This window comes from Molothrus aeneus, chromosome 3, assembly GCF_037042795.1.
Source record: "Molothrus aeneus isolate 106 chromosome 3, BPBGC_Maene_1.0, whole genome shotgun sequence".
NCBI classification, from domain to species: Eukaryota; Metazoa; Chordata; class Aves; order Passeriformes; family Icteridae; genus Molothrus; species Molothrus aeneus.
This window is the reverse complement of record NC_089648.1, coordinates 70,753,021-70,778,353: the sequence shown is the minus strand read 5'-3', so window position 1 is coordinate 70,778,353 and position 25,333 is coordinate 70,753,021. Positions and strand designations below refer to the sequence as shown.

Below are 25,333 nucleotides of genomic sequence, written 5' to 3'. Positions count from 1 at the left end.
TGCAGCACTGCAAGTGATCCAGATCTTATGCTGTAAAATACACTGCATTTAACCCTTACCTTGGCAGAGAGCTTTCTCCTGTAATAGTTTTGACTGATTGATCAGGCTTCCTTTAGGGTCTGGAAGATTGAGAACAGCAGTAAACAAAAGGAAATTTCTTCTGCCTTGTCCAAAATGTAATTTGAAGACCTAGTCCCTTTGTCCTCCCACCCCCCCTCACCCACCTCAGAAACCATTCCCAAAAAACCCAAAATCCTGCTAATTAAATTTTGTGAGATTTATTTTGTGACATTTGGCAACACTGACAGTAGCTTATTCTACATTTCTGCTTTATTAACTATGAAGTCTTAGGCAAGATTAGGTATGTCAGGTCCTGGCAGCCACTTCACACATTTTGAGAAGATGGCCCATTTCCCCAGAAGAAATCCAGTCGTGTCCCTGTCTCCCCTCCCCACCTGTCCCCAGCCGGCACCTCTGGACCCCGGCCACCAGTTGTCATCCTGCCAGCCCCCGTGCCAAGGTGCTGGCCACCGGCTCTGCCGTACAAGTCTTGCTGCACAAAACCTGCACGAACTGGCCTTTAACACGGCAGCTCTTGGCATTTGGTTTCCTTTCGTTTGCTTTTCATGCTAATGAGATAATTTAATTAGGGAAGACAATGTTTTGGGCAGTGTTTTGCAAGCAGGAGTGTTACAGAGGGACATCGTTTTTCTCTCTCTCCGTTTTTAACAAGGCTGGGTTCCAGACACTGCCAGCTACCCTGGACCCTGCAGAGACATCTGAGGAAGTTATTTTGCTTTTGTGTAAAGTTCTGTTGGATTTTAATTTATGAAAATTCTGCATAAAATTCCAGTCTTGTTGCTGTAGAAGGTCCTTGGATCGACCAAGAATCTGCAGCAAGTGGCATCTAGAATTTATTTTGGGGGCTGGAGGGTGTTGGGGGTTGAATTTTGTGCTTGAGGGGTTGAGTTTTTTTGTAAGATTGCGGGGATGGTTTGCAACAAAGCCATGGAGAAGAACCATATCAACTATGACATCTTTCCAGCAGAGGCTTGAAGAGAGAGAAGTAGATTTACTTGTTTTCTCCTGGAGTTAGGAATTTTATTCAAATATATATCCCAAACCAGTATATTTTGACATATTTTCTATCAATTTATAATTGATGATAAGTACATCTGAAGATGGAAGCCTTTTAGAATAGTCCAAGAAACTTGTTTGGTCAGGAGCATCTGCAGAAGGAGACCCCTGCACCTGGTGTAAACTTCATGAGTTTGTGTCTGTCCAGGTTTGGCAAGCAACAGGACTCAAGACAGGCCTCGTCTTCACCTTCTGTTCCAGCAGCGTGAGCATCAGGACCACCCCGAACCTTTGGGAGCTTTTCTCACCCTGCCAGTGCTCATGATCCATGAATTGAAGGATGTGTTACCCAATCTGCTCAGACTGTAAAAAAATTAGTATCTGAAAAGCAAATTACTATAGATAGGAAATGATCACAGTGAAGATAAATTTCCTAGAAGCTTAATAATAAACCATACACTTAGAGATTTTTTAGTAACCCCGGATTTAGGAAGGTTATATTCTGTCACCTGTGAAGGAAAGAAACTCCAAGGTATGGTTTCATTTGCATCATGGCTGGGTTTTTCTTTTTTACTTGAATAGTCTAGTTTATCTTTGTACTTACAATATTTTGAGATAGCAAAGCAAAAATCTCATTTTTTTTTCTTTCATAGTGATCTTTCTGCTGAGAAGACACCGTTGTGTTCATGCTCAGATTTTTTTTGTAATATGTCCCAAAGCATCACCACCTCCAGCATATATTTGGAAAATTAAATCCTATATAATCTCTTTAATCTACTGCTCCTTTTTCACTTACAGGGTTAGGATTTGCGTTTTTTTTTTCTTCTTTTTTTTTTTTCTTTAAGATCTGATTGTAGCAAAGCAGCTCAAGTCTCTCTGCCTTGTCTTGGATTTTACAAGAGCTTTACAACTGTTTACAAGACTAAATCAGGGGTTTACAGAAGTAGACCTTGCTTGATAATAAAGTTGTTTCCTTGCCTCTCAAATATTTCTGGATCTTATCTTTCTACACAGCTGCTTGTAGTTCAGCTTTACAGAATCTCTTGATTGCATTCTTTCTGCACTTGTCTAACAGAGAGTTCTTTCACTGAAGTCACCCAAACAGAAAAAAAAAAAGTAGTTGAGTAAAAATTGTGAAAATGGATTAGTCAGATCCATGTAGGCTTTTAACAATGATTCTATATGTGTCTAAGAAAGTCTTTGTAGGTTATAAAAAATGTTGAGCTCGAATAAAACCTTTTGCTTGGCACATTGCTGAAGAGTTGCTCCTGAAGCTGCTAGGACTTCTAGTACTTTGTTTTATTTTGATTTTCTTGAAGATGTGTACATATATGACCTGACGATTGAGTTATATCCAGAATTTATGGAAAGGCTGATATATTTCAATGTGATTTTGGTGCCATGTGCATAAATTACATCTGCAGACCTGTGCCTGGGGAGAGGTTGTTGTGTCGGTAGGCTCTGATAAAACTGCATGTCGTAACATTTCCCCTGCAGCATATATGTGAAATCATTCAAGCTTAGGTACTTAGACATCTTCCTTTTTATCAGTTACAGTGCTCCATGCTAGATCTGATTCCAGCAAATCTCTCTTCCTCTTTTTTTTATTTTATTTTTTTTTAATGTGTGGTATAAAAAAAAAAAAAGGCATTAGGTGCACTTAACGGCTTTTAAAGCTCTCTGATGGGCTATTTTACCTGTACTTCCATTTATCCTGTCTGAAAACATGGAAGATTATTTAGCTGCGTATTTTAAAGCTTCAGGTTCTTTCTCTCTCCTTTTCTGCCATTTCCCTAATGACCATGTCTCCACTTCCGTCACTGTCTCCCAACATCTCTCGCCTATCATGTTTCTGTAATGTTATTATTTAAAAGGTAAATTTAGAAACAAATGCTTACCCAGGAAAAATTTAAATTAAAAGCTTGACCTTTATTTTTGAAGTCACTTAATGAAGTTGACTAATAGTCTAAGAAATCTGATTCTCCAGCTTCAGACTGGCTGAAAGCCTGTTTTTCCTTATATTTATATCTGTGGGGACAGGCACTTTAAGGAGACCTTGACTAGATAAGCGTGGAAAGCAGGGAAAGAGCTGCTCCAAGGCTCGAGCCCGGACTGTCATTTAGAGGAACATGAATAGGAAGCATTTTTTCTGCAGAACAGTGAGTGTTCTGGGCTTGGGGGAAGAAGGGCTGTGTTTAAATGTATCGAGCATAAAATGAAATGTTAACCACTTGAGTTTAATAAATCTGCAGCAATGATCTGTTTGAACCTGGTAAGAGCCCTGAGGACAGCACGCTGCTATCTCAGACGCCACTGGCCTTTTCCTTTCCTCTGTGTGTGTGTGTGTAAGCCGTGGAAACAAGGAACAAATGAGCTTGCATAAGAGATGTGGTGAAAAATGAGTACCAGGAGGAGGGTGGTTTTGTGCTAAGGAGGTCGGAGGATTTCCAAATGGCCAAAGTGTTCAGGGTAAATTTGAAGGCTGGATGTTGTCATCTGTATAAGTGCCCTACATTTGAGTCCCGAAGACACCCACATTTTGCCAAAAAACTTTCTCAAATATTGTTTTTGAGAAAGTTGTTAGTATGAGATATGTCTAAAATTCCTGGTTGTAGAAAAAGTTACGTTCTCTAGCAGGGTTACACTCACATTCTACTTTGCCTTGAGAGCCATAGGTTTAAAGTAACTTCTTTTTATGGTCTCTCTCACCTGTTGCTTTGCATGTTTTGGCCTTGTCCCATCCCTCAGAAGGTGTTTGGTATTGTTTCATCAGTCTGTTACCTTGTCCTGGTCTACCCTCCCACACCCATCTTTCTCTGAAAGTAAATGATGGGGGAAGAGGTCAGGTGCATGTATAATCCTCATGCCTGGCTCCTGCATAACCCCTGTCTGAAACAAAGTGGGCTGTGTTCTGGCAATCTTTTTGCAGCACATGCACAGTGATGCAGTCTGGGGGACTTCTTGCCTTGCCATATCACTAAATCTCATTTTACATTTGTCATGGGATTTGTATTTACCTCTGGTTGCTCAATCTCTCTTCTTTAGCTTATAGTCCTTTCCACAGCCCTCCCTTCATACCAATTTGATCTCCTTTTTTTGCTTTGAATTTATCAGTTTATCCAGTAACTGCTATGGGCTTCTTTCTCTTTTTTCCTCTCTCTTTAGTAGGGTGGGGGATTTTTTTCCCCTCTAAGAGAGTTTTTGTTCCTTTTGGCTGCACAATACAATCCTTTGATTCTGTGTGACAAACGGGAACGCGTTTCCTTTCTAGTAGAGATTAAAGACACTCAGCTACTCCAGTGATTACATCTTGAGTAGAGGGTGAGGGAAAGCCTGTCTCACTGACTTCACCACCTTCTCCAGACAGTGTGTCAGCTGAATTGGGTGTACAGAGGGATTTTCAGCAATAACAGGGTGCAGTGTGCCTCCTCATGGACTACGAGTCTGAGATGCACAAATCATACGTTCTCTCTCCTGCTGACTGTGTCTACATCCTGGGTTTATGGCTCTGATGTAGGGTAGACATATCTGAGATAGCTCAAAGCTTATCTGCTCTAGTACTGGCTCCTGCATGTGACAGTGTGGAGCATCATGCTAGCTGAAAAATCAACCCCACAACTGAGGTTGATAGATCTGTAATTAGCCAGGGCTTAGCTGGCCCAGTGTCTAAAAAACAAGGTAAAAATCTTCTTTCTCTTCCTCTGTGCTGTTTAGAGGGGTCTAAAACTAGGTAAGAGAAAATGTCTACACATGAATGTTGAGGGAAACTTCCCTTAAAAAGGTAAAACCACATGAATTAATTGTAACTATTGGTGTTGATGTTCATAAGTATTAGGCATTGATGTTTCTCCTCTCTGTCTCTGCAAAGGGACAGAGAGAAGGAGAAACAGAAAGAACCCTCAGAAAGGGTTCTTTTTGTTTTATTTTGTTTTGTTTATTTTTAGGGAAAAAAATCTCAAAGAACATGCCTGGAAAATTGTAGCCTAAAATCAGATATTGTGGAACTGGTAGTGACAGGGTTAGGGTTGTGGCTGGACTTGATGATCTTAGAGATCTTTCTCAACCTTAAGGATTCTGTGATCTCTGACTGCAGCGACTGCTGCCCTCCCTGCTGTTTGAGTGAGGTTTCCACTGGCCTCCATCTCTGCTGTTTCTCAAGATGGTTTATGCTGCCCTGCGTCAAGTTCTGTGCAGAGGAATGTGATGATTACACTTGACTCGGGACACACTGCTGGAGAAGTTTTTCTTATGAACACAGAATATGTTTAAAGCATTATTATTATGATTGTGATCCTCAACATCAATAGTCTAGACAAAGCATAAACTCTGGATCTAAAAATACACTTAAAAATTAGCTAGTCTGTTCACAACCCATTTCTTACCTCACCCAGCAGCTATTTATGAAAACATTTTCTATTCTTTCTAATTTTAAATAGCAAGCACTAGCAGTTGAATACCCATTTATTAGATAGTTATCCCCTCCGGTTTTTCTGCACATCTTGTCACTGTCAAGTAACTTTGTACCCAGACAAAAATGACATCTTGAAACAAGTAGTGTATATTTAATGCAATGTATTGGGGGGAAAAAAAAGAAGAAGAAATAAAAAAGAAGAAAAAAAAAAGAAGACTGATGTTCTGATGTTTAGCCCCAGCTTTTATTTTTTCGTTGGATATATGAAGTACAGTAGCTGGACTGAGAAGTGAATGTGCTCATGAAGAGGGTGTTGGGTTTTAAGTAAACTTCTTAATGTGTGGCTTAGTCACAGGCTTTTTTCCTGCTCGTTATTGACGTGCTTGCCTGTCAGTCTCATCTGATAGAAGAATTGCTGGGGGCAGGGTGCCTGGGATCGTGTGGCAAAAACTGCTTGCTATTGACTTGTGTGCATGTGTGCTGCTGCTCTCTGCTGAATGAAATGTCAGATGTGCTCAGGAGTGTGGGTGGGTGGGTGGGGGAGATGTGATTTGGTTCTCCCTGGTTGCCTTGTCAAGGAGTACACTAATACAGCTAATGGAGATCCTCAGGCTCGAGAGGAGAAGGGCATTCAGTTGACAGCCACCATCCAAACAGTCACAAAAGATAGCTTCATACAGCAGTGGGGGCTGTTGGGATTAAAAAGAAACTCTTTTGAAGGCAAGGAATAATAAAGGATATTTTGAAATTGCAGCTTGCAGTTTGCAGGCTCCTTTTTGCCTGACTTAGCAAAATGGTTATAAAACAAATGAAAGAGTGGTTATATACCTGTGGAATTTCTAACCTTTAAAGACACTGTGTTTAGGTACTGAATTTATTCTGAGATAGTATTCACTAGAGAAAAAGTTTGCTTTCTTCACCTCTACTAAAAGAAAAGGTTCTTTTTCACTACAGCAGCTTTCACAGCACTGGTTTCTCTGGGTTTTCCTGTGATCATTGTACAGCTGAGCTCACATGGTCCTCTGGAAAATACAGAATTAGCTTCTGAATGAAAGTATCAGATGGCCACAAGAATGAAAGACAGAGGAATCTAAGTAAATAACCGGACCATCAGCCCTCAAATCATCAAGACAAACATTGCATCACATTCTATTAGAGAAGAAAATAGTTGGGTTAAGAGCAATGTTAATTTTGTGGTCAGTACCAACTACACTATGGTGTGGTCTCCAGTGTGGGTTCTTGCTGGAGGTGCTCATTCTTGGAGAGGGACATCAGATATGCAGCTTATTGGGAGATTTGGTTAGGTAATATACCTTTATATTATTGAATTTTTAACTGAGGAAAAGTATTCTTTGTCTCAACTAGTGAACCAGCTCTCAGCTACTCTCAGCTCTCTAGTGAACCAGGCGAATCTTTCATCCTTTAGGCATAATGATTGGTTTTGTTTGCCTTTTTAATTTCTACCAGGTGAATAACTAATATTGGCAGCAGGCACACTGCTTTATAACACTTCTAAGTTTTTTATCTTTCTTAAGAAGGTTCTTACCTTCATGTTTCTGGGTGAGTTCAGTTCTGGCTCCCTCCACAATCCTTATAAACAGATATTCTTACCATCCATTTTTGTATCTAAGAATTTGTGAAACAACATTGCTTCCACTGACCTGATGTCATTATTACAAAGAACTTAGTGGATCATGCGATGCAAATAAAATAAATCAGGTGCTGCAGTGACCTAGATACTCATTATTTATTTATGGAAATAAATACATTTAGAATTTATTCATACTGTTTCTTCTATTGGAAATGCTGTAAACTTTCGCTTACTCAGAGGTCTGCTGGGAAAATAGCATTATTGCCACCATTCTGCACATTAGAAGACCTTGCCAGGAAGACTTCAGTAACTGCTCTAGGCTATGTAACATTTAATTATCAGCACTAAGATTAGATGTTGGGAGTCTTGACCCACAACATTGTGTTTAGACATCCTTCACCTGGCAGATACAATCTGTAGATAACAAAGACTGAGGGGTGATAAGGACAGAGTGATCATAGAACAACTTGGTCATAGATCACATATGTGTATTAGAGTTTAAAGTCTAGCCAGAAGCACAGGAGGAGACAGAACATCTTGGCCTGCCTCCTGTAGAGCATCCTCGCTGTGGGGAGGTGTCACAGAGTGAAATATTCCTGCAGGAGCTTCCAGTGAGGAGTCTAGCAAACAAGGGGCTATGTGAAGCAGTATTTGGCTTTGAAAATAGAAAAGTAATGGGTAGATTTAGCAGGTAGATTTTTTTTCTCTTTGATCTTTAGTATCTATATTTGGTCATGTGTCAGATACAGAAAAGTGGCTACAGAAAAGATCTGAAGGCTACTGAGAAAATGGAAAGATGGAGCTGTTGGGAATGTTTTCCTGTTGTCAGAACATTGAATTATAACTTTCTTCTAACTTGGCTTTTCACAATTTGTGTGCTTTTGCTTGTTATTTTGATGAAGAGTTTGGGCAGATGGTGTTTCTTCAGGTCTATGGGACTGAGCTCTCCACTGTGTCCTTGTACTTGTCTAGACGTTCAGCTGGGAAAAGAGGAGAAACAGTGCTCTCCTAAGGCAGAGAAGGCACGACAGGGTCTTGCCTGGTGGTTGCAGAGCACAGTCCCTGTGCTGGGCCCTCATCCCTAACTCCTCTGTGTCCTTAACCTTCCAGGCAGGCTCTCGAGTTCCCCCTGAGACGCAGCTGCCCTCCAGCGCCATGTCACGGCACCACAGCCGCTTTGAGCGAGATTACCGTGCGGGCTGGGAGCGCCGGGACTGGAGCTCCAACGGGAACCATGTGGGCAGCACCAGCTGCAGCAGCGCCGCCAGCACCACCAGCAGCTCCCGGCCCGGGCTGCTGCCCCTGCCCATCGTCCCCGCGCGCCTCCCCACGCCGGCCACCGCCGCCTGCACCACCGGCAACAGCGAGGTCATCACCAGCCTGGTGGCCAACTCCTCCCCAGCTTCCAGTACCAAAGTAAGGATCTAGATTTTTTATTTTTTGACCTTTTTTTTTTTTTTTTAAACGGGGTTGATAACTTGAAAGGATGTTAGAGATGGAGTGTCATCTGTCCCTTTGTAAGGCTTGCGTTCATGGGATAGCCAAGAGTAGGAAAATGAATTTATATGGGCAGTCTGTGTCTTTCTCATACTTTTCTGTGTTGTACATACACCAGAGTAGGTCTTTCTTGTTCCAAGACCGAGCGTCTCCATGCTTCTGAGAGGCCCAGGCGGAGCAAATGTTTCCTTCCTTTCACCACTGCCTACGTTTGGGCTTTCTTTGGCTTTCCCTGGAACTTAATGCTCCCTTTTTTCTTTTGGGAATGCTTTTCTTGTCTGTTGACCAAGGCATAGCTGTGGTTGACAGCAACTGGATGTGGTTCTCATCCAGAGGGAGTGGAAAGTGACTAAAGGTCATAATTTTGGCTGAATGGTGTTTTCCCTTTAGCTGATAATTTCTGTAAGGTTCTCAAAGCCTCGTTCTTAATGCAGGTTGGAGTGAATCTGTGGAACTGCTATAACCAGGCTCGCTCATTTGTGCAAAAATGCACACCAGGGAGTGAGAAATTGTTAAGCACCAAAGAATAGAAGTCACTAGTAAACTATTGGGCTTTTTTGTTCCAATATATTATTGGAGGGAAGAGGGTGAGTTTTCCTTTAAAAAAATAAACAACAAACTCATTGTAGAACTGCAAAGTACATTTGGTATTTTTGGAGAAAGTTGGGGTTTCTTTTTGCATGCAGATTCAAGTAGAACAGCTGGAAACAGAACAACCTGGCAAATGGTAAAGGTGACCACAGTGCTGGCAAAGTGAGACAGAAGCGCTGCTGGGTTTCTTTTTGTGATATGTAACATTTTCTTTCAACTTGGTTTCATTTTAATAACTGAAAGTGCCAAATGCAGCAGATGTAGACAGAGGAAAAGGAGACAATGAAGTTATTTAAAGTAAGCCAAGAGCAAGCTGAAATTTTGCTGCAGTACCATTATTATATTGATTTTTTTCACACTGTAGAAAAACAAGGTCAATGCTACAGAAGGAAACATTAGCCTAAAGTGTAGTTGTAAAAATTTGCCATGGCATCTTAAAATTATTATCATTTGGAAGAAGCTACTCAGATTCTGATCAAAACATTTTTAGTGTTCTCCAGATGCTATCCAGTGATAGATGCATTTCAATCATGCTTTGTCTGGAGATGATTGAAGCAATTTTGGAGCTAGAGCAGTGGTTTCATTTATCATGACCTTTGTTCCTGGGTCTGCTTAGAGTCCAACAATTGTCTGGAGCTGATCAGCCCTTTTCCCAGATGTTCAAAACCATTTTGAAGCTTATCACTGCTAGTAAACCATGTGTTTATTGGGGGAGAGGAGGCAGGAACTGCAAGTTAAGTGCCTTTTGATCATATACTAGATGTGAACTGTCTTCTAAATTACCTTATTAGACAATTTTCTGATGACTTTCATTAGTAAGAATGTTTTGGCATGAATAGATCAAAAGCAGTAAATAGACAAGAATGGAGGTAACAGGAGACACTTTTTATTCTGAGAACTGTTAATCAGTTGTGTAATCTCCCATAAAATAAGTGTGTAAAAATGCATAGAGGTTTTGCCCCAGCTTCTTCTGCTGTGAATCAACTAAGGAGCTCTAACTAAAAATTCAAACTTGCATGTATTGAGTAGGAAAAAAATGTGAAGAAGTAAGAGAGGTAGATAGGTAGGTAGGTAGGTAGGTAGGTAGGTAGGTAGGTAGGTAGGTAGGTAGGTAGGGTAAACAGAGATGTAAGGGTATGGTGCCTAGCAAGCTTCTAACTAATAATGTGAAATGGTGTCACAAAAAACACCAGGTGCTCATGCACACTTCTGTTCATCCTGCCTGCCTGTGTCTCTCCCTCACACACAACAGACTTACACTTGTGGCCAACAGTGTAACCAGCCAAGGCTTTTCCCTGGTAGAATCCAGCTAATGGCTAGGCACAAAAAATTGCATCTATATATTGAAGAGATCACAAGTTAGAAAAACAATGTGGTTACTTGCTTTCTTTTAAAAATAAAAACATAAGAATTAAAAATACAACAATACTTTAACAATAAACCAAGCATGTGCTAAGCTGCCTTGAGCTATGGAGAGATCACAGCCTGCCTACCTTTTGCAACAATTTGTGTCAACATGTTTATTGGGTACCAGGTCATGGGGGATAGGTGGCATCTAACAGCTGGATTTGTTAGTTCTGTTTTGGGAGTGAGATACTTGTTGCTGAGCTGCCCTTCTGCAGGCTGAACCTCCCCCAGCACTATGGCAGGTCATTAAACTCAGTGGCAAGGGTGTGCCCCACACAAGAGGTGAACACTGGATAAGGTGTCATGAAGCCAGAAGATTGATAACCTTTATCTCCTTGTCTTTTTGTCCAAGGAGATAAGGACAGCCACCAGTGCTGCCCCAAGCTGGGGTCAGAAGGGACTCTTTCTCCCATGCAGGTACCAGTTTTGACTTCAGTATATCCTCCAGAGCTGGTTTGACAGTCTCGAACCACAGAGAGCTACCATCTATAGCCCTTCAGATTGGGTTCCTTCTTGCTTGTTATCCTCCCAGTTAAAAGTTTGCTTTGTTTTTGGATTTTTTTTGGAAATCAACTAGTCTGTTCTCAGTCCTTTTGTCATTGGTTCCTCTTGTTTCCTGCTATTGACCAGTTTTGGTAGCCTCCAAATAACTCTGTATCTTTTGCATCCCCTCCGTTCTTCATTTGTCTTTGAAAATATGGGTGCTAAAAGTTAGATATCCAAAGCATATGCATCTTTTCAGCATCAGACTCACCATTCCTTTGCATGGGGATAAAACTGCTCCCTTCCTCTGTTTCCATGTCTTTATAGCCAATAATTGCTTCGGACTTTTTTTTGCCAAAGTGCTAAATCAGTAGTTATTAAAAAAAACCATATACATGGCATCATCCTCAGTTACGAATTATCAAACAATCATAGTATTGTCAAAAACAAAGTGAAGTCTGTTTGACAGGATTTGTCTCTGGGTACCTGTATTGGCAGATATTGGTCATATTCTCATCCTTCAGCTCAAGGTTAACTGAATCCTAAAGTGACAAATTCAAAATGGGGGAAAAAAACTTCTTTTCTCTCTGACATGTAACTGGACTGTATGACTTGCTGTGTGATGGAATTGTTCAGGGAATTTATAGATAAATTGTTTTAAGGACCACTAGTCTACCTAATCTGGCTGAACCATGGTCTTTAAAATTATGTAAATGTATGTAAGATTAAAGACTTTGCCAGACTTATGTGATATGAATAGAAAAAGCATTGGAAAGGAGAGAAATGAAATCATCATCAGGGGAAGCTTTGGATATGTAAGACTAGCTGTGAGGGGGTTGGGTTTGGTATATGTTTTCATGCTTCTGGAAGAGCTTTTTACTTTCTGTGGAGGACTTAAGGTTTTTACTACTAATTATTAATGTGTAGGAGAACTTTAGAACTAATTATACTTTGCAGACCTTTGAAATTTATTCTCAAAGCGTACCTGTAACCTTCTTACCACAGATGCTTTGGTACAAATCACACTTAGTGCATCTGCCACCTTTAAGTGGTTATGGATGTTTGGTCTGAGTTATTTAAACAGAAAAGCTGTCTTTTCCCAAGCTTTTTTGCTGAACAGAATGAGACTTTGCACTGCTATAACCCATTTCATTGGAGGCTGCCAGAAAATATCAGAAAGACTATTTAAACCTCATCAGCCTCTAAGAAATAGTTTGATGCTGCACACCCAGTATATTGACAGCAAAAGTGAGGCACCACCTAGAGGTAGTGATTTTTGGTTTTCTGCTCATTCTGTGCCACTATGAGCAAAGTTTCAACTCTTTTACACAATTTGGTTTTTCTACCCTGATTCTGTACCCAAAGGGTTGGGCCACAGACTGGCACCCAGAGGCAGCAGAGTTTGGAGGGATGAGTCAGAGATATTTCCTCAACCCCTCTACCAGTAGTCCATAGGAAGGTGGAAATCTTGCCAATAAACTCTGTGTTTGGATCAATCTGTCAGACTCTGAGCTCAGCCATGTATGATGATTGAGTTCAGGGCTGGTTCTATACTCGGTGGAGTTTGGGGTTTTTTTCTGTAGTGAGGTTATTTATTGGTCGATGGAAACTATCCAAGAAATCCTTATAAGATTACAGCACTGCTTAAGATATTGGCAACAAAACAGTCTGAAATTCATTTAAGGATGCTGCACACCATTCCAGCTATGTTTTCTGTTCATCTCAGCAGCACCTTCATTCTTTGTTGCTTTTCCGAATTACTTTGCGAGTTACTTGTACAATTTTCTCCATCAAAGCTCCTGTATCACAGCTTCAATTTAGAAGTGTTGTCATGGGCTGTAATTTGAAATTTTATTACCAAGAGATTTTTTGGTTATAGAACATTTACTTTTATCATCTCTATATTATTTTTAAATGCCTGAAAAGATTGATACATCAACAGAATCTGTGCACCACCAGGCGAGATCTAATTTTTTTTTCAACCTTAATTTTAAAAACCCTTTGCTTGGAACATAAATTGATTCTTCAGCCCCCCAACACTTAATGATTTGTTATTCTCAAGGTTAAACCTATGACAAATTTTACAAAAACACCAGTCTTAAGTTTTGATAAAATTTTCTCTAGCTGAGCTCAGGGATAACTGTGCAGTTTTTAAGTCTTTAAATAGTGTAACTGAGGCGTGATTGTGGCCTCCTGTTCTCACAGTACTCCTTTAGCATTTAAGACTTGTGTGTTTTTGCTACCAGAGTTTATCCCACTGTGGTTAGCCACGGGTTATGCTGTGGGAGGGAAGACAGTGATGATCAAACATTTGTTAACCTCTCTGGAAAGTCAGGCAAGGATTGCAGGCGAAGAAGTAGCCACCGCTGACTTTGTGCATCAGTGCTAACTAAATAGCATTAAAAACAAGTGGAGAGGGAAGAAAATTCTTACGGTAAAGGAAAAACAAGTCAGTGTGGCTGAGGAATGCATGGTAAGAAGGAATAAAGGGCAACAGCACAGAAGTAAAATGTTATATTCTTCTTTCTTTCACGGGCCAAGAAAATGTAGCTCCCTGAACAGCAGCCTGTCAGATGCTGATGATTTGCAGTAGGTTGCAGGATTTGTGTTGTCTGTTCTGTTTCTCTCACTTAGGAGGTGGTGATTTGCAAAGTTGGTGTACAGCTTCCACAAATATTTAAAATATTGATTAAGCAGAGGAAGAATAAACACGAATTGTTTTTCAAGTTACGCCTTATGTTGTACATGACTAATTACATACAACAATTTGCTCTGCTACGGTAACTGAAATTTATGTACTCTTTTTATTATAAAACATAAGATGCTTGCATAAAGAGAGAGATTATAAATATTGGAATACAAGAGTTGCTAGAAAACAGTCAAAATATGCAGTGATGAAATATATGGGATTTGCTCTTCCAGCTTCTCTGTGAAAGCTGTTCTTCCCCTCCCCTAGGGTTTGTAGTGAGAGCTGGCATATTTTTGTCACCATTTCTGATAGCAGCCTGTTGATTCTTTGACGTGGACATGACATAGCAGTCCCAGCCCAAGCTCAGTCCAGTGGCAAAAGCTGTTTTAAAGATCCTCAGATTCTTTTGGCAAATTACTGTGATGGTACAGAAGGCTTCAGTTGCTGGATATCGAATTGTAACAGTGATTTTTTTGTTTTCCAGAAACACATTTTTACCTCTGGACATATTTCTAAAATAGAGTCATGTTTCATTGATAAATGAGATGCAAGTCCGTTCCCACCTAAGCAGAGACTTCTGATGCACATGAAGCTCTGATTATGGCAGACTATGACATGAATGCTTAGGAAATCAGAGCAATGCCCAGAGTATATAACATTGATGGTTTGTAACAAAAGGCCAGGTTTTCCCTGGCACCCAAATCACATTCTCCTGGATTTTAGAAAATTGAAAATTTTCTAAGGCTTGAAAATTCACTAAGCTTGTAAAATTTACATTTTGGGCTGACACACAATTTAACTGGATTGCAGCTGCCATCTTTTGTGGCTTTTGTGAGTAGTCTGCAAGCAAGGAGAGAGAGACAGTGAATTATGTTGGCCATGATGTGCCATCACACCAGCCCAGCTAGGCTGAAACCAGCAGGGTGCACCAAAAAAAAAACAAACTATAATGGTATCGTATTTGTATCCTCAAACTAGAGAGTTACTTTCAGAGTTGCATTGGAGGAATCAACAGCTTGAACAAGGAATGAGAGGAGCAAACAGATAGATTTGGTCATTGAGTCTCAGGACACATTCTTCTTTCCTCTAAATGCAAATTGACAAAAAATGTCTGTGAATTGATCTGAGTAATGACTTCTGCTGAAGTAATCACATTACGCCACTACAAAAAAGTTACAACTCCTGGGCTGTATTCATGCCACCAGGGCAGAAGAGAGCAAAGGGAGATTGGTGATGGGTTCCAGAACTGATGTGATGAAGGTATTGAAGCAGAGGAACAGATTCTTCCCTTTGAAGGAAGTGGAGATGTCTTAGGTGTTTTCCAGTCTCCTCTCTAAAAGGCTGTTCCTAATGATCTGTGGCCCTAGGGCTTAGACTGTGCTGATGATCTGCCACTTCCTCCTACCATCTCATTTCAGGATTTTTTCTCAGATACATCTGTACATATTTTTTAGTAGTGTAGAAATTGGAACATACAAAATGTGGGTTTAATTTGTCAACTTGTGCAGATATGTTATTGGACCAAAAAAGGTTGGAAAGCCCTGGCATGCTCATTAATCTCTAAAGTCATAAAAAGCTGCTGGGATTTTTTTACTTGCAGTGTGTTTATCATCTGTTGAAAGAGCTAAGAGGTCTGGCCAGTTTCTAGGCCCAGTTCCATTTGAAGATGAAAGGCAGCATTTTTGAAGCACTAATTGACATCGCCAAATACTTACAAGGTCATAAACATGCCAGCTTTGGATAAAGAAAAAGGAGTATTTCTGGGCTTTGGCACTTAAAAAAAAAAATCTCTTGACTTCCAAAAGGAATAAATATCATTCATAAAACCTAAATAAAATTTGTGTTGGCCAGGATTTAAGTGCCTGATCCTTTTGAAATTATTGAGAGTTATTTTTATTTTTTTTATTTCTTTCTCAGCATTGCATCATTTTCACATGTATTAGTTGCAGATTATCCATTTAAAATAAAGCAAAATATATACTTCTGTCATTCAGGAGTCATGGGTGTTTCATTATAAAATTTGTCCCAGCCTCCTGTCAAGATAAAAAGGCCTGGGAACTGCCTTGCCTGTGATTTGATGTGGGTTACTAGAGGGTTTATTTCCAAGGAGCAGCACTTCTAAAGGAGGGCAGGTTCTCTGAGTCATAGGTGCATATAATCCTGAGGTTGGTTGGTGTAATTTAGGAATGTAATGCTATTGTCAGCATCAAACATGGCCACAAAAAGAATTTTGCAGGGAATCACTTGGTGGTTTCCTATTATTTTGCTGTCAATGCTTAATAGGTAGGGCCTGGAAATTATTTTCAAGAAAGCTGATACTTTCTCAGCAAGGTAATTTCTGATTTTGGCGTTGCATGAAGAGGGTAATGTCAGAGAAATCATTGAGGGAAGGGATGGCTTGATTGAGGTATAAAGGAGCCTGATGTAAACAGTTTGAGGGCTGTTCTACTGTTTGGGTGGGATGTCTGCATACCATAATTTTTATTATAACAGGAAAACAATGGTAATTTTTATAAAATGCAGTTTTAAGGCACAGCAGAAGGAAAATGCATTATATGTATGACAAATGTAATATTTTCTTGATGACATCGGTTTCCTCAGGTTGCAAAACAAATGAACCAAATGAATAAAAAAAAAAAAAGAGAAATAAAAAGGGAGAAAAGCTTCACTTCTCCCTATGATTTCCCTGGGCCTTGAGTTCCTCCTTGATGCAGCACTTGTCTGTGAAGCTGACAGACACAAAAATAAATTTGTCCCTGGGAGTGATAAACAGGACATTAAACTCTGCACTCTGGCTCTTTTAACGGGGGATGCTGCAGCTTCCAACCCTGGACACAGGCTGGAGTGCCCCCGGCATACCGGGAAGCTCTGATCAGCCAGGGCTGACACTCCAGACTGACATTAAAACATCACCACTGCCCTGTCTACAATCCTGAAAATCCTCTTGAAAAAATGCCCAGACCTTGAAGAGAGCATGGGGATCTTGTGACTCTGTGGCATGAGGTTGGGCAGGCTGGCTGCTGCGAGGGAGGGCGGCAGTGCCAGGAGTCCTGTTACAGCTGCGATGTCCCTCTGTCCCCACAGTGCCACAAGGTGCAGACATCTCCTGCAGAAATGGAAATACACGGGCTCACTTCCTTGGGAGTGGGCAAAACAGGTTCTTTGTCTTTGGGGGTATTAGTCAGTTTTTCTGGGTTTGGATTGAAGGCACTTGAGATAGTAATTTGTGTTTGGACTTAAGTGTTTATTATTTTTTATTAGCAAAACAGTTTCATTACTGTGAGTTTGGCAGCTTTTTATTAGAAGGTACAAAATGGTTAACAATCTTTTGTTACAAGGTCTTTTAAGATTAAACTATTTCATTAAAAATTGACATATTATTTTTTTTAACTCAATAACTGATTTCAAAGAGCCCACAATGCAGACTTTTCTTCTTAATTGCAAAATGCCACCCAAACCCATGAAGAAGAAGGAAGAAGCATGAAGAAGAAACCTAGGATGACACTCTCTATTTTGCTTCTATCTACGACATAGTAAAAATCTTAAAACTTAAATTTCTTACTAAGTAATACACTGACACTACTCTCTATAATCTATTTCACACTTTCATGGATTCCAGTCTATCTTGAAGTCTAGGAAACTTTCTTAATGAATGAGGGTCACAGTCAGTGCTCCCCTGGGGGTCAGGGCACCCCAGAGCAGACAGAGAAATATTCCTGGTGCCCTGGGTTTCCACAGTTGTCAACGCCTGTGAGAGCACTGTAAGGGAGACCATGGAAGGAATTCCTCACACTTTTTCCTGACTCTGGTTTCACTCTGTAGAAGCAGCTCTGATGAAGATTTATAATCTCACATTTCTTTTAAAAGGAGCGTGTGTAAAAGGATAACCAAGTTATTTTGTTGGGGTTTCTCTTGGAATTTGAGGCATTGCTGAACGTTCAAGTGATGGTTAGCTACTGTAACACGCTGTTTTTGGATGAAGTGGGCACTTTTCAGGAAACAAAATGCACGTTTGCTTTGGTTTGGAGGAACCGACTATTCCAAATTCTCCCGAAGGTTGGTCTGCCTCTTCTGGTTTTGGTTGTTCTCTGCTCCTGTCAAGATGAAACATATGTGGTTGTTACCCACTACAATTTAGCATGACCAAACTATTTCACTTGTAAATAGTTGTTTTCACTTGAAAACAAAGTTTGTAGAAGTTCTGCAGAGAAATAAATGCTGTCTGTGAACTGGTGTTTGTGTGTAAAACAATGTGCACCCACCGTATAAATAATGAATAATACCGAGTAATAAATTCTTCATATCATAGCATTATTTCTTACTGTTTTTGATCCCAGGTCTTTTGTGGTAATCCTGAAACAAAGCACCAGGAAGTATGTGAATAATATTTACTATGACTAAGTTTTGGCACAAACACACCCAGAAGAAGCAGCTTTCTTGGCTATATCATTTGAATGTTTAAGATTATATACTGCTTACATTATAATATTGTATATAATTAATGTTATCCTTTAATTCTAAAGGGTTATACAAAGCCCCTGCTTTCAAAACCACTGAATTAATACATCAAGTGAAACATTTGTCAGCTGGCAAGTGAAACACAACAATCATTGAGGTTGGAAGGAGTCTCTGCAGATTGTCTGGTCCAGCCCCCTTGCTTAAGCAGGTTCACCTTGACCCAGCTGCCCAGGACTATGTTCAGAGACCTTGAGTATCTCCAAGGAAGGAAACTCCAATCCTCTGTGAGCCACCTGTGCCAGTGCTGTGTCATCCTCTCAGTAAAACAGTGCTTCTTGCTGTTTATAAAATCACAGGAATATTTAGGTTGGGAAAGATCTTTTAAGATCACTGAATCCAGCCATTAGCCCAGCACTGCTCAGCCACCACTCAGCCATGTCCCCAGGTGCCACATGTGCACATCTTTTAATACCTTTGGGGATGATGACTCAACCACTTCCCTGGGCAGCCTGTTCTCAATGCTTGATAAATCTTTCCAGCAAAGAAATGTTTCCCAATATCCAGTCTAAAACTCCCCTGGTGCAACTTTCCTCTTGTCCTGTTGCTTGTCAGCTGGGAGAAGAGACTTACTACCTTGCTACAAGCTCCTCCTGTTTGTTACACTTTAGTGTAGGTGCAGGGTCCAGAACTGAGGAAAGTCCCAATACAGCTGCAGAATCTCCATTGGAAGCACTGTAAACTCAGCTGCACATGACAAGAAATGCTCTGACCTAACATCAAAATGTGCTTTGTTTTGAGCAGGAGACAGCCAAATGATCTGCAGAGGTCCCCTCCAAACAAAAGCATTCTATAATATCCTGACAAAATCCTAGAATTGAATCAACTCTTCAGTATATTTCCTAAGGCAGAGGTTTTGTTGATTTGCTTTAAAACAATACCCAGAATTCTCATTGGCCAATAAATACCAGAACTTTGGATTTATTTTAGGTCTTCTGAGCCTAACTCCTATCTTGGCATAGTCATCACAGTTTTGCTTTTGAACAGCTTGTTTCCTTTAGAATTTTTGCTTCATGCTGGGATGGAGTAAGACTGAATAATTTATCTTCCTTTTCCTCAAAAGCTGAGCAATAGTTATACCCCACATGGATTTGAGACATTATTATCTTTCTAAGCTTCCATTAATTATCTTTATCATCCCTGCTTTTAAAGGTCTAGCATTTATCTTTGCAAGGTTCTTCAAGCTGGATTATAGAGGAAAATTTGAGTGTATTAATTCCATTCTTGCTTATGAAGTTTTAAACTCCATTTCATAAACATTTTTTCTACTGCTCACAATATTCCTACTGATAGTTTTCCTGTGACCAAAGTGTCTGATGTGTAGAATTGATGACTTTTAGGGTCATCATACATATGAATAATTATCTCAGATACACTGCTTTGATTAAGACACAGATGTGTAGAGGCTTTGAAGATATGGATCGCACATGCATTGTTTGCAGCCTACAAAGCTGCCATTCACCTTGTTTGCTCAGTCTGCTTAGAAATATTGTACTGCTGTGCAATAAAGTTTAGCTCAGGAGCGCTGCAGGATAACGATATTTCAAATTGTCATCTCAGCTATGATTTGTACAGCTGTTACAAATTTTACAATAAATTCATTTCATAGAATCATAGAATGGTTTGGGTGGGAAGGGACTTTTACTTCCAACCCCCTGCCATGGGCAGGAATACCTTCCAAGAGAAGAGGTTGCTCTGAGCTCCGTCCAACCTGATCTTGAACATTTCCAGGGATGGGACAGCCACAACTCACCCCCCAGTGCCTCACCACCCCTGCAGTAAAGAAATTCTTCCTAATCCCTAATCTAAACCTACTTTCTTTACATTTGAAGCCCTTCCCCCTTGTCCTGTCACTCCATGCTCTTGTAAAATAGTCTTCCTCCAGCTTTCTTGTCAGCTCTCTTCAGGTACCAGAAGGCTGCAATTAAGTAACGCCAAAGCCTTTTCTTCCCCAGGCTGAACAATCCCAATTCTCTTAGTGCTCATCACCATTTCTGTGTTAGGTGGATCATTCCCGAGTTTTCCTGTAAGTTGCCAGTGGTTGCTTTGCAAAGGGACAGGGCAGTCCAAGTCTGGTGTCAGTGCTCTTTAGAGACTGGGGGGTGCTCTTGGATGCAGTGCACCAAGTGGGGTGACAGAGGACCCTTCTAAAATAACCAGAAGTCAAATAGTAGAGCATGACAACTCTAAATTCACCCAGACAGATCCCAGCTTTACTTTGTGTTCCCCTTCAGTTCCCTGTGGACTATGTTATTCCTCAGGTTGTGCTAGGTGGCTGTCCTGTAGAATAGTGCAGTGGAGTCTTCTCAGGAGTGGAAGTGGAAATAGAAAAGACAATGCACACCAAAGTCAGCAAAGGAATTTCTGGTTAGAAAGAAAGAAAAAATGGCTCACACCGAGGGTAGCCAGATACTGGCACAGATGCACTGAGTTGTTGCTGCATACCCTGGAGCTACCCAAAATTCAAGTGGTCAAAGCCCTGTGCAATCCAGTGTTGTCTTTGCAGGCTCTGAAGAGGAATTGTACATGGTCACTTTCCAGAGCCCCTTCCCATGAAACCAGGTTGGTTATTTTTTGGTGGTGAAAGCTGGCAAAGAGCTGTGGAAAAGTCTTGGAGGAGTCAGTCTAGACTCTCCTAAAAGGTTTCCTTCAGAGAAGAGAGAGGTGGCACTGCCATACAAAGGTAGTTATGGAAGTCACTTTGACCTTGGCTATAAGTCTGCAAAGGCAGTCTTGCTCACCTCACCTTCTGAGCTGTTGGTAAGGGAGTGAATTTGCTCTGCAGCAAAGACCTTTTGGTTTGGATGAAAGAAAGTGGTTCAAAACCAGAGAGATAAGGCAGTCACAGCAGTTGTTGAGCAGTGTGCTTTTTGCATCCAACTCTTTGAACTGGGACGCAAAGCAAAGCTTAGGCAATGCTGCAAAGTTTGTGGACCAATTAATTTAATTCATTTATCTTTTCACCTTTCTACTTCAGTCTCAACATCTTTCTCGTCCTGTCCCATTTTCCATCAGACACTTGATTTAAACTCTTCTGACACTTCCCACAGCATTCCTGACTGTACTGGAAGCACCATCACTTGTTGGCTACTGCCACTGAATCATGGTAAGAAATGAAACACGCTGGGCACCTATCACAACTCTTTTGACCTTCTGTTGTTTTGGCAAATGGAACACCTCAGTGGAAATAAGGCTATCTGGAAAACAAAGGAAAAAAGGCAAAAACAAAACAAAACCCAAAGAATAACGAAGGGAATCATGACAACGCTTCAAGATTTAAATTTGGTTGGATGCTCTTTTTTTGTCTGTGTTCCAGCCAGCTCTGCTCACAGTACCACTGTGTTTGGCGAGGTCTTCCCGAGCAGATCAAGCAGTGCCAGGGCACAAGCCCAAGAGCTGGAATTTGACCATCTATACCATTAAATTGTTAGCACAGGCTCTGCCTTGTGCTCAGCCTGGACCAGCTAGTGCTGTCATAAACAATTCCCAGGCATGGCCTAGGGATTAGCAAGAGCCAGCAGCCATTCCCAACTGGCAGTTTGGATATAGCCACCTTGTTTTGGAGGGTAAAAGTGTATAATCCTGTGAACGTGGCCAGGCCGTATAATTTGGCCTTAGAGCCGTATAACAGGTCCTGGCTCTGTTTTGTTTTCTAGTTATTGGGACAATTTTATGTTTGAGGCAAGTGTAATTGGTTTTACTTGACTCCACAGTTTCGTACTTGACTGAGTTGTATCTGAACAGTAAGGAGCACAAGCGCATCTCCACTTTGTCTTTGCTTTAGGACAGTGTACCTGTGCACTAAAATGGTGTAGTCTGACCCTACTGAAAATTGTCACAGCAACTTGAATAGTTTGTGAACTCACTTTTCAATTAAAAAATGGAAATGCATAATCCAAGGGAGTCTAGAAATGTATCTTCTATGGAGTTGTGTCAGCTGGTTTTCAGAAATTTTTGTCAAGGTTTTGCACATGGGCCACCAATTTTTGGCAAATTGAGTTTCTGTATCAAAATGAATACGTTCTGTAGATGTGCCTTGTGCCAGGAAATTATTTTTGTATTTTCAGTTGTATCTGGAAATAAGAGATTGTGTTAGCTATTGGACAGATGTTAATACATCTGGTATGAAAGATCATGACAGCCATTAAGTGTTGAAGTAGAAACACCTCTCACTACCTGCAAAGTTGATTTTTTGTTTAGTAGCCTGTCTCTTTTCTTCTTTTCTCACCACAGCAATGAATAGAAAATAATACTGCTTTCTAGCAATGAAAGCCCAATAAATCTATGCTAGCTGCCAGGACTGGGGAAATTCCAGAAGTGTGGTTGTATCCTTTTGTCCTGCCCTGTTTTCATCCACGTGCTTTCATTTCCAGCTGCCTGAGGTACAGTTATGTATGCATCTTGATTTTTTTCAAGATGAATTATGAATGCCTTTTATTAATGGAAGTCGCCTGATTCCATGAGCAGAGAGCTCCAGACCGCTTTCCTGGCACATCTTACTAGTGCTGCAACAAGAGAGACCTGAGGTTTTGGTTCAGCTTCAGCATTTTTGTCATCATATGAACCAAAATTAGTGTTCCCACATGTGGCTTTTTCAGACCACACACTCCTTCTAGCACAGCCACAGCGTGGGCAAACAAAATTAGAGCAGCACTGTTAGTAAGTGTGTCTTCTTGTGGGATGGATTTGGCCTTGATTTTCTACCAGTGCTAACAAATTTGGAGACTTCTCAGTGCCAGATATTTTATCTGAAGCATTTCTCATAGGAAATGTCTACTGGTCCATTTATGATGGCATCTGGATAGAAATCCATGACCGTATGTTATATTTGAGATAGTTCCCCTCAGAAGAGGCTATAGAAACAAAGCTTGGAACACCTCACCTTTGGTGTTAGATTTTGAAGACCTCTGGGAGACTCACTTTCTTCATCCAATCAACCGTAAAATCTGCTGAATCTATCACACCTTTGTAGAAGAGCTGTTCATGAGTCTATTTGATAAAGAGCTTAGGGGTTAATAGTGGAGTGTTTTGCCAGTCAGGTTCAGTCAAATGTAACAATATTAGCCTGGGGTAGTTATTCAGTACTGTTGGAAATGAGCTTCTTTTTCTCAGCTCTTTTCCCTTTGTGTTTCTGCTTCATTGTGTTCAGTGCCCTGGCTGTTTGCTTTTCCTTTGGAGGTGTGTGTTGCTGGACAGAATGAAAGTACAGAGATGCCCGATGTGCAAATGTGCATTCCACTGCTGAAATCTTTTTACGAGAGCTGCTCTGCTTGGAGGGAGACAGAAAGGAAGAAATGCTGTTGCAAGAAGCAAATCTAAATAAGCTCCCACTCCACCATTTTCAATTTACTGGAGGAAATATCTTTCTTCATATCATTTGACTTTTTGATTGTTAGATCAAATTGAGCCGTGTGGAAGGCGCTTCGGTGATCAGAACACAAGACCTGAAAACCTCTGTTTGGCTGCTCTCTGGTCTTTGTGCAATTGGTTTGCTTAAATTTGCTGTAATAACCTTTCAAGTGTCGTGTACGCATTTTTCACTGAGGACCCTGCTGTGCATTGTGATTATGTTATCTGTTGCCTCCCTGAATGTTTAGCGTATTTTAAGTGTTGTGTTGTGGGACTTGGTTTTGGGGGAAGTTTTTCTTTTTGTCTAGGTCTGTCCTGTGTCCGCTGTACCCTCCAAGCTTTTACTTGCAAAATATAAGGTTATGTTGCTTGTTATGTATTACTGTCTGTATGTCAGTCCTGATTTTCTACCCTCCCTCTCTCCCTTCTCCTTTTTAAGGTATCTGCTTAGTAAAGGATAGACTAAGCATGCTGAGTAGCTTTGATAATTGGACAATCTGAATTCGGGCATGGATGTTGGATGGTGAGTGGTGGGATAGATGCTGGGTGTGTTGGAAGGCCATATACTCTGTTTCTGGGTAGGACAGAGTGGAAATGCCCTTTCTCTGAGTGCTTCTCAGCAGCCAGCCAGAGGGAGAGCGTTGAACAGGACTGCAATTGCGTGGCCTCGTCCCCCCTCTTTCTCAGGGAAGGCAGCAGATGCTGGCAGTGAACATAGTGAGCTGCAAACGGGTAAAATAATGAGCTGAAGTGATGGCTTAATGGAATTATTAATGGGATTTGTGTTCAAATAGTGAATGAGGATTGATTTTTATTAGCATAGGTTTTACACATGTAAACTTATGCAAAAGATTACACCCCACTCATTTCCCCTTCTCCGGTGGACTGTTTATAGATTATGCTGTGTGCTTCAAACTTCTTTAAATATTGCCCTTTCTCTCACTTATCTACCAGTGCTTCTCAGTTTGTAACTCTTCATCTGAATCTGTATAATGAACCCAGAGATTGAACTGAACAACGAGAAAACCTAGGAATGGAAGCAGAAGTAGTAGGTGTTCAGTGGGAGTTTGCCGTTTGCTTATTCATTCTCACCAGAATAAAAGATGGGAACATGACGGAAGCTCAAAATGCTAAAGTGCACCTCTCCACAAAATGTGAGGCCTCTGCTAGGAGGGGCTGTATTACCTACAAAGTAGTAGTGAAGATGTCGTAATTATGAGCTGGCATTTAAAGAAATGTCAGAAGCATTCAAGCAACCCCCTATTCAGCTTCCACCCATGTATCTTTTTGTGTCCCCAGTCCTGCCATCTGTTTTCCAAGGACTCTGGTTTTGATTACCTTTTTGTTTGTTTTTCTGATAAATGCTGTGTTTATCCTCTATGCCTGGCATGTGCTTCCAGAGATTGTTTGCAAGCCCCTCACCCTCTTTGTACAAGGATTTCTCCTAAAGAACTATTTACCACCATGATGCTGGCAAAGACTAATCCTCTGATTGTGGCTGGATTGTGAGTATTTCTGAATGCATCTGTATTTAGGAGCAGACTTTGCCAAATACTTATTTGGGAGTATGTGTGCAGAAATACTTATGGTACTACTCAACATTGTTACCTGTCATCTACTTGCTTGCTTCTTGTGTTATTTTCATCACATGTCGTTCTCTTGTCATTTTTGGATGTGAGCTCTGCAGGGCAGGGACTAGACCATTCCTGGCATTTGAGAAGTT

General features: G+C 40.7%; 1 protein-coding gene across 2 annotated transcripts in view; it reads left to right on the top strand.

Annotated features, from left to right (window-relative positions):
- KLHL29 (kelch like family member 29) overlaps positions 1–25,333 on the top strand; it is a 389,461-nt gene that overhangs the window by 139,048 nt on the left and 225,080 nt on the right. For both annotated transcript variants that reach the window (XM_066547162.1, XM_066547161.1), the window contains one exon: positions 8,190–8,495. In XM_066547162.1, the coding sequence (XP_066403259.1) occupies positions 8,235–8,495 (261 nt within the window). In that variant the 5' untranslated portion in view covers positions 8,190–8,234. The remainder of the gene's footprint in view (positions 1–8,189; positions 8,496–25,333) is intronic.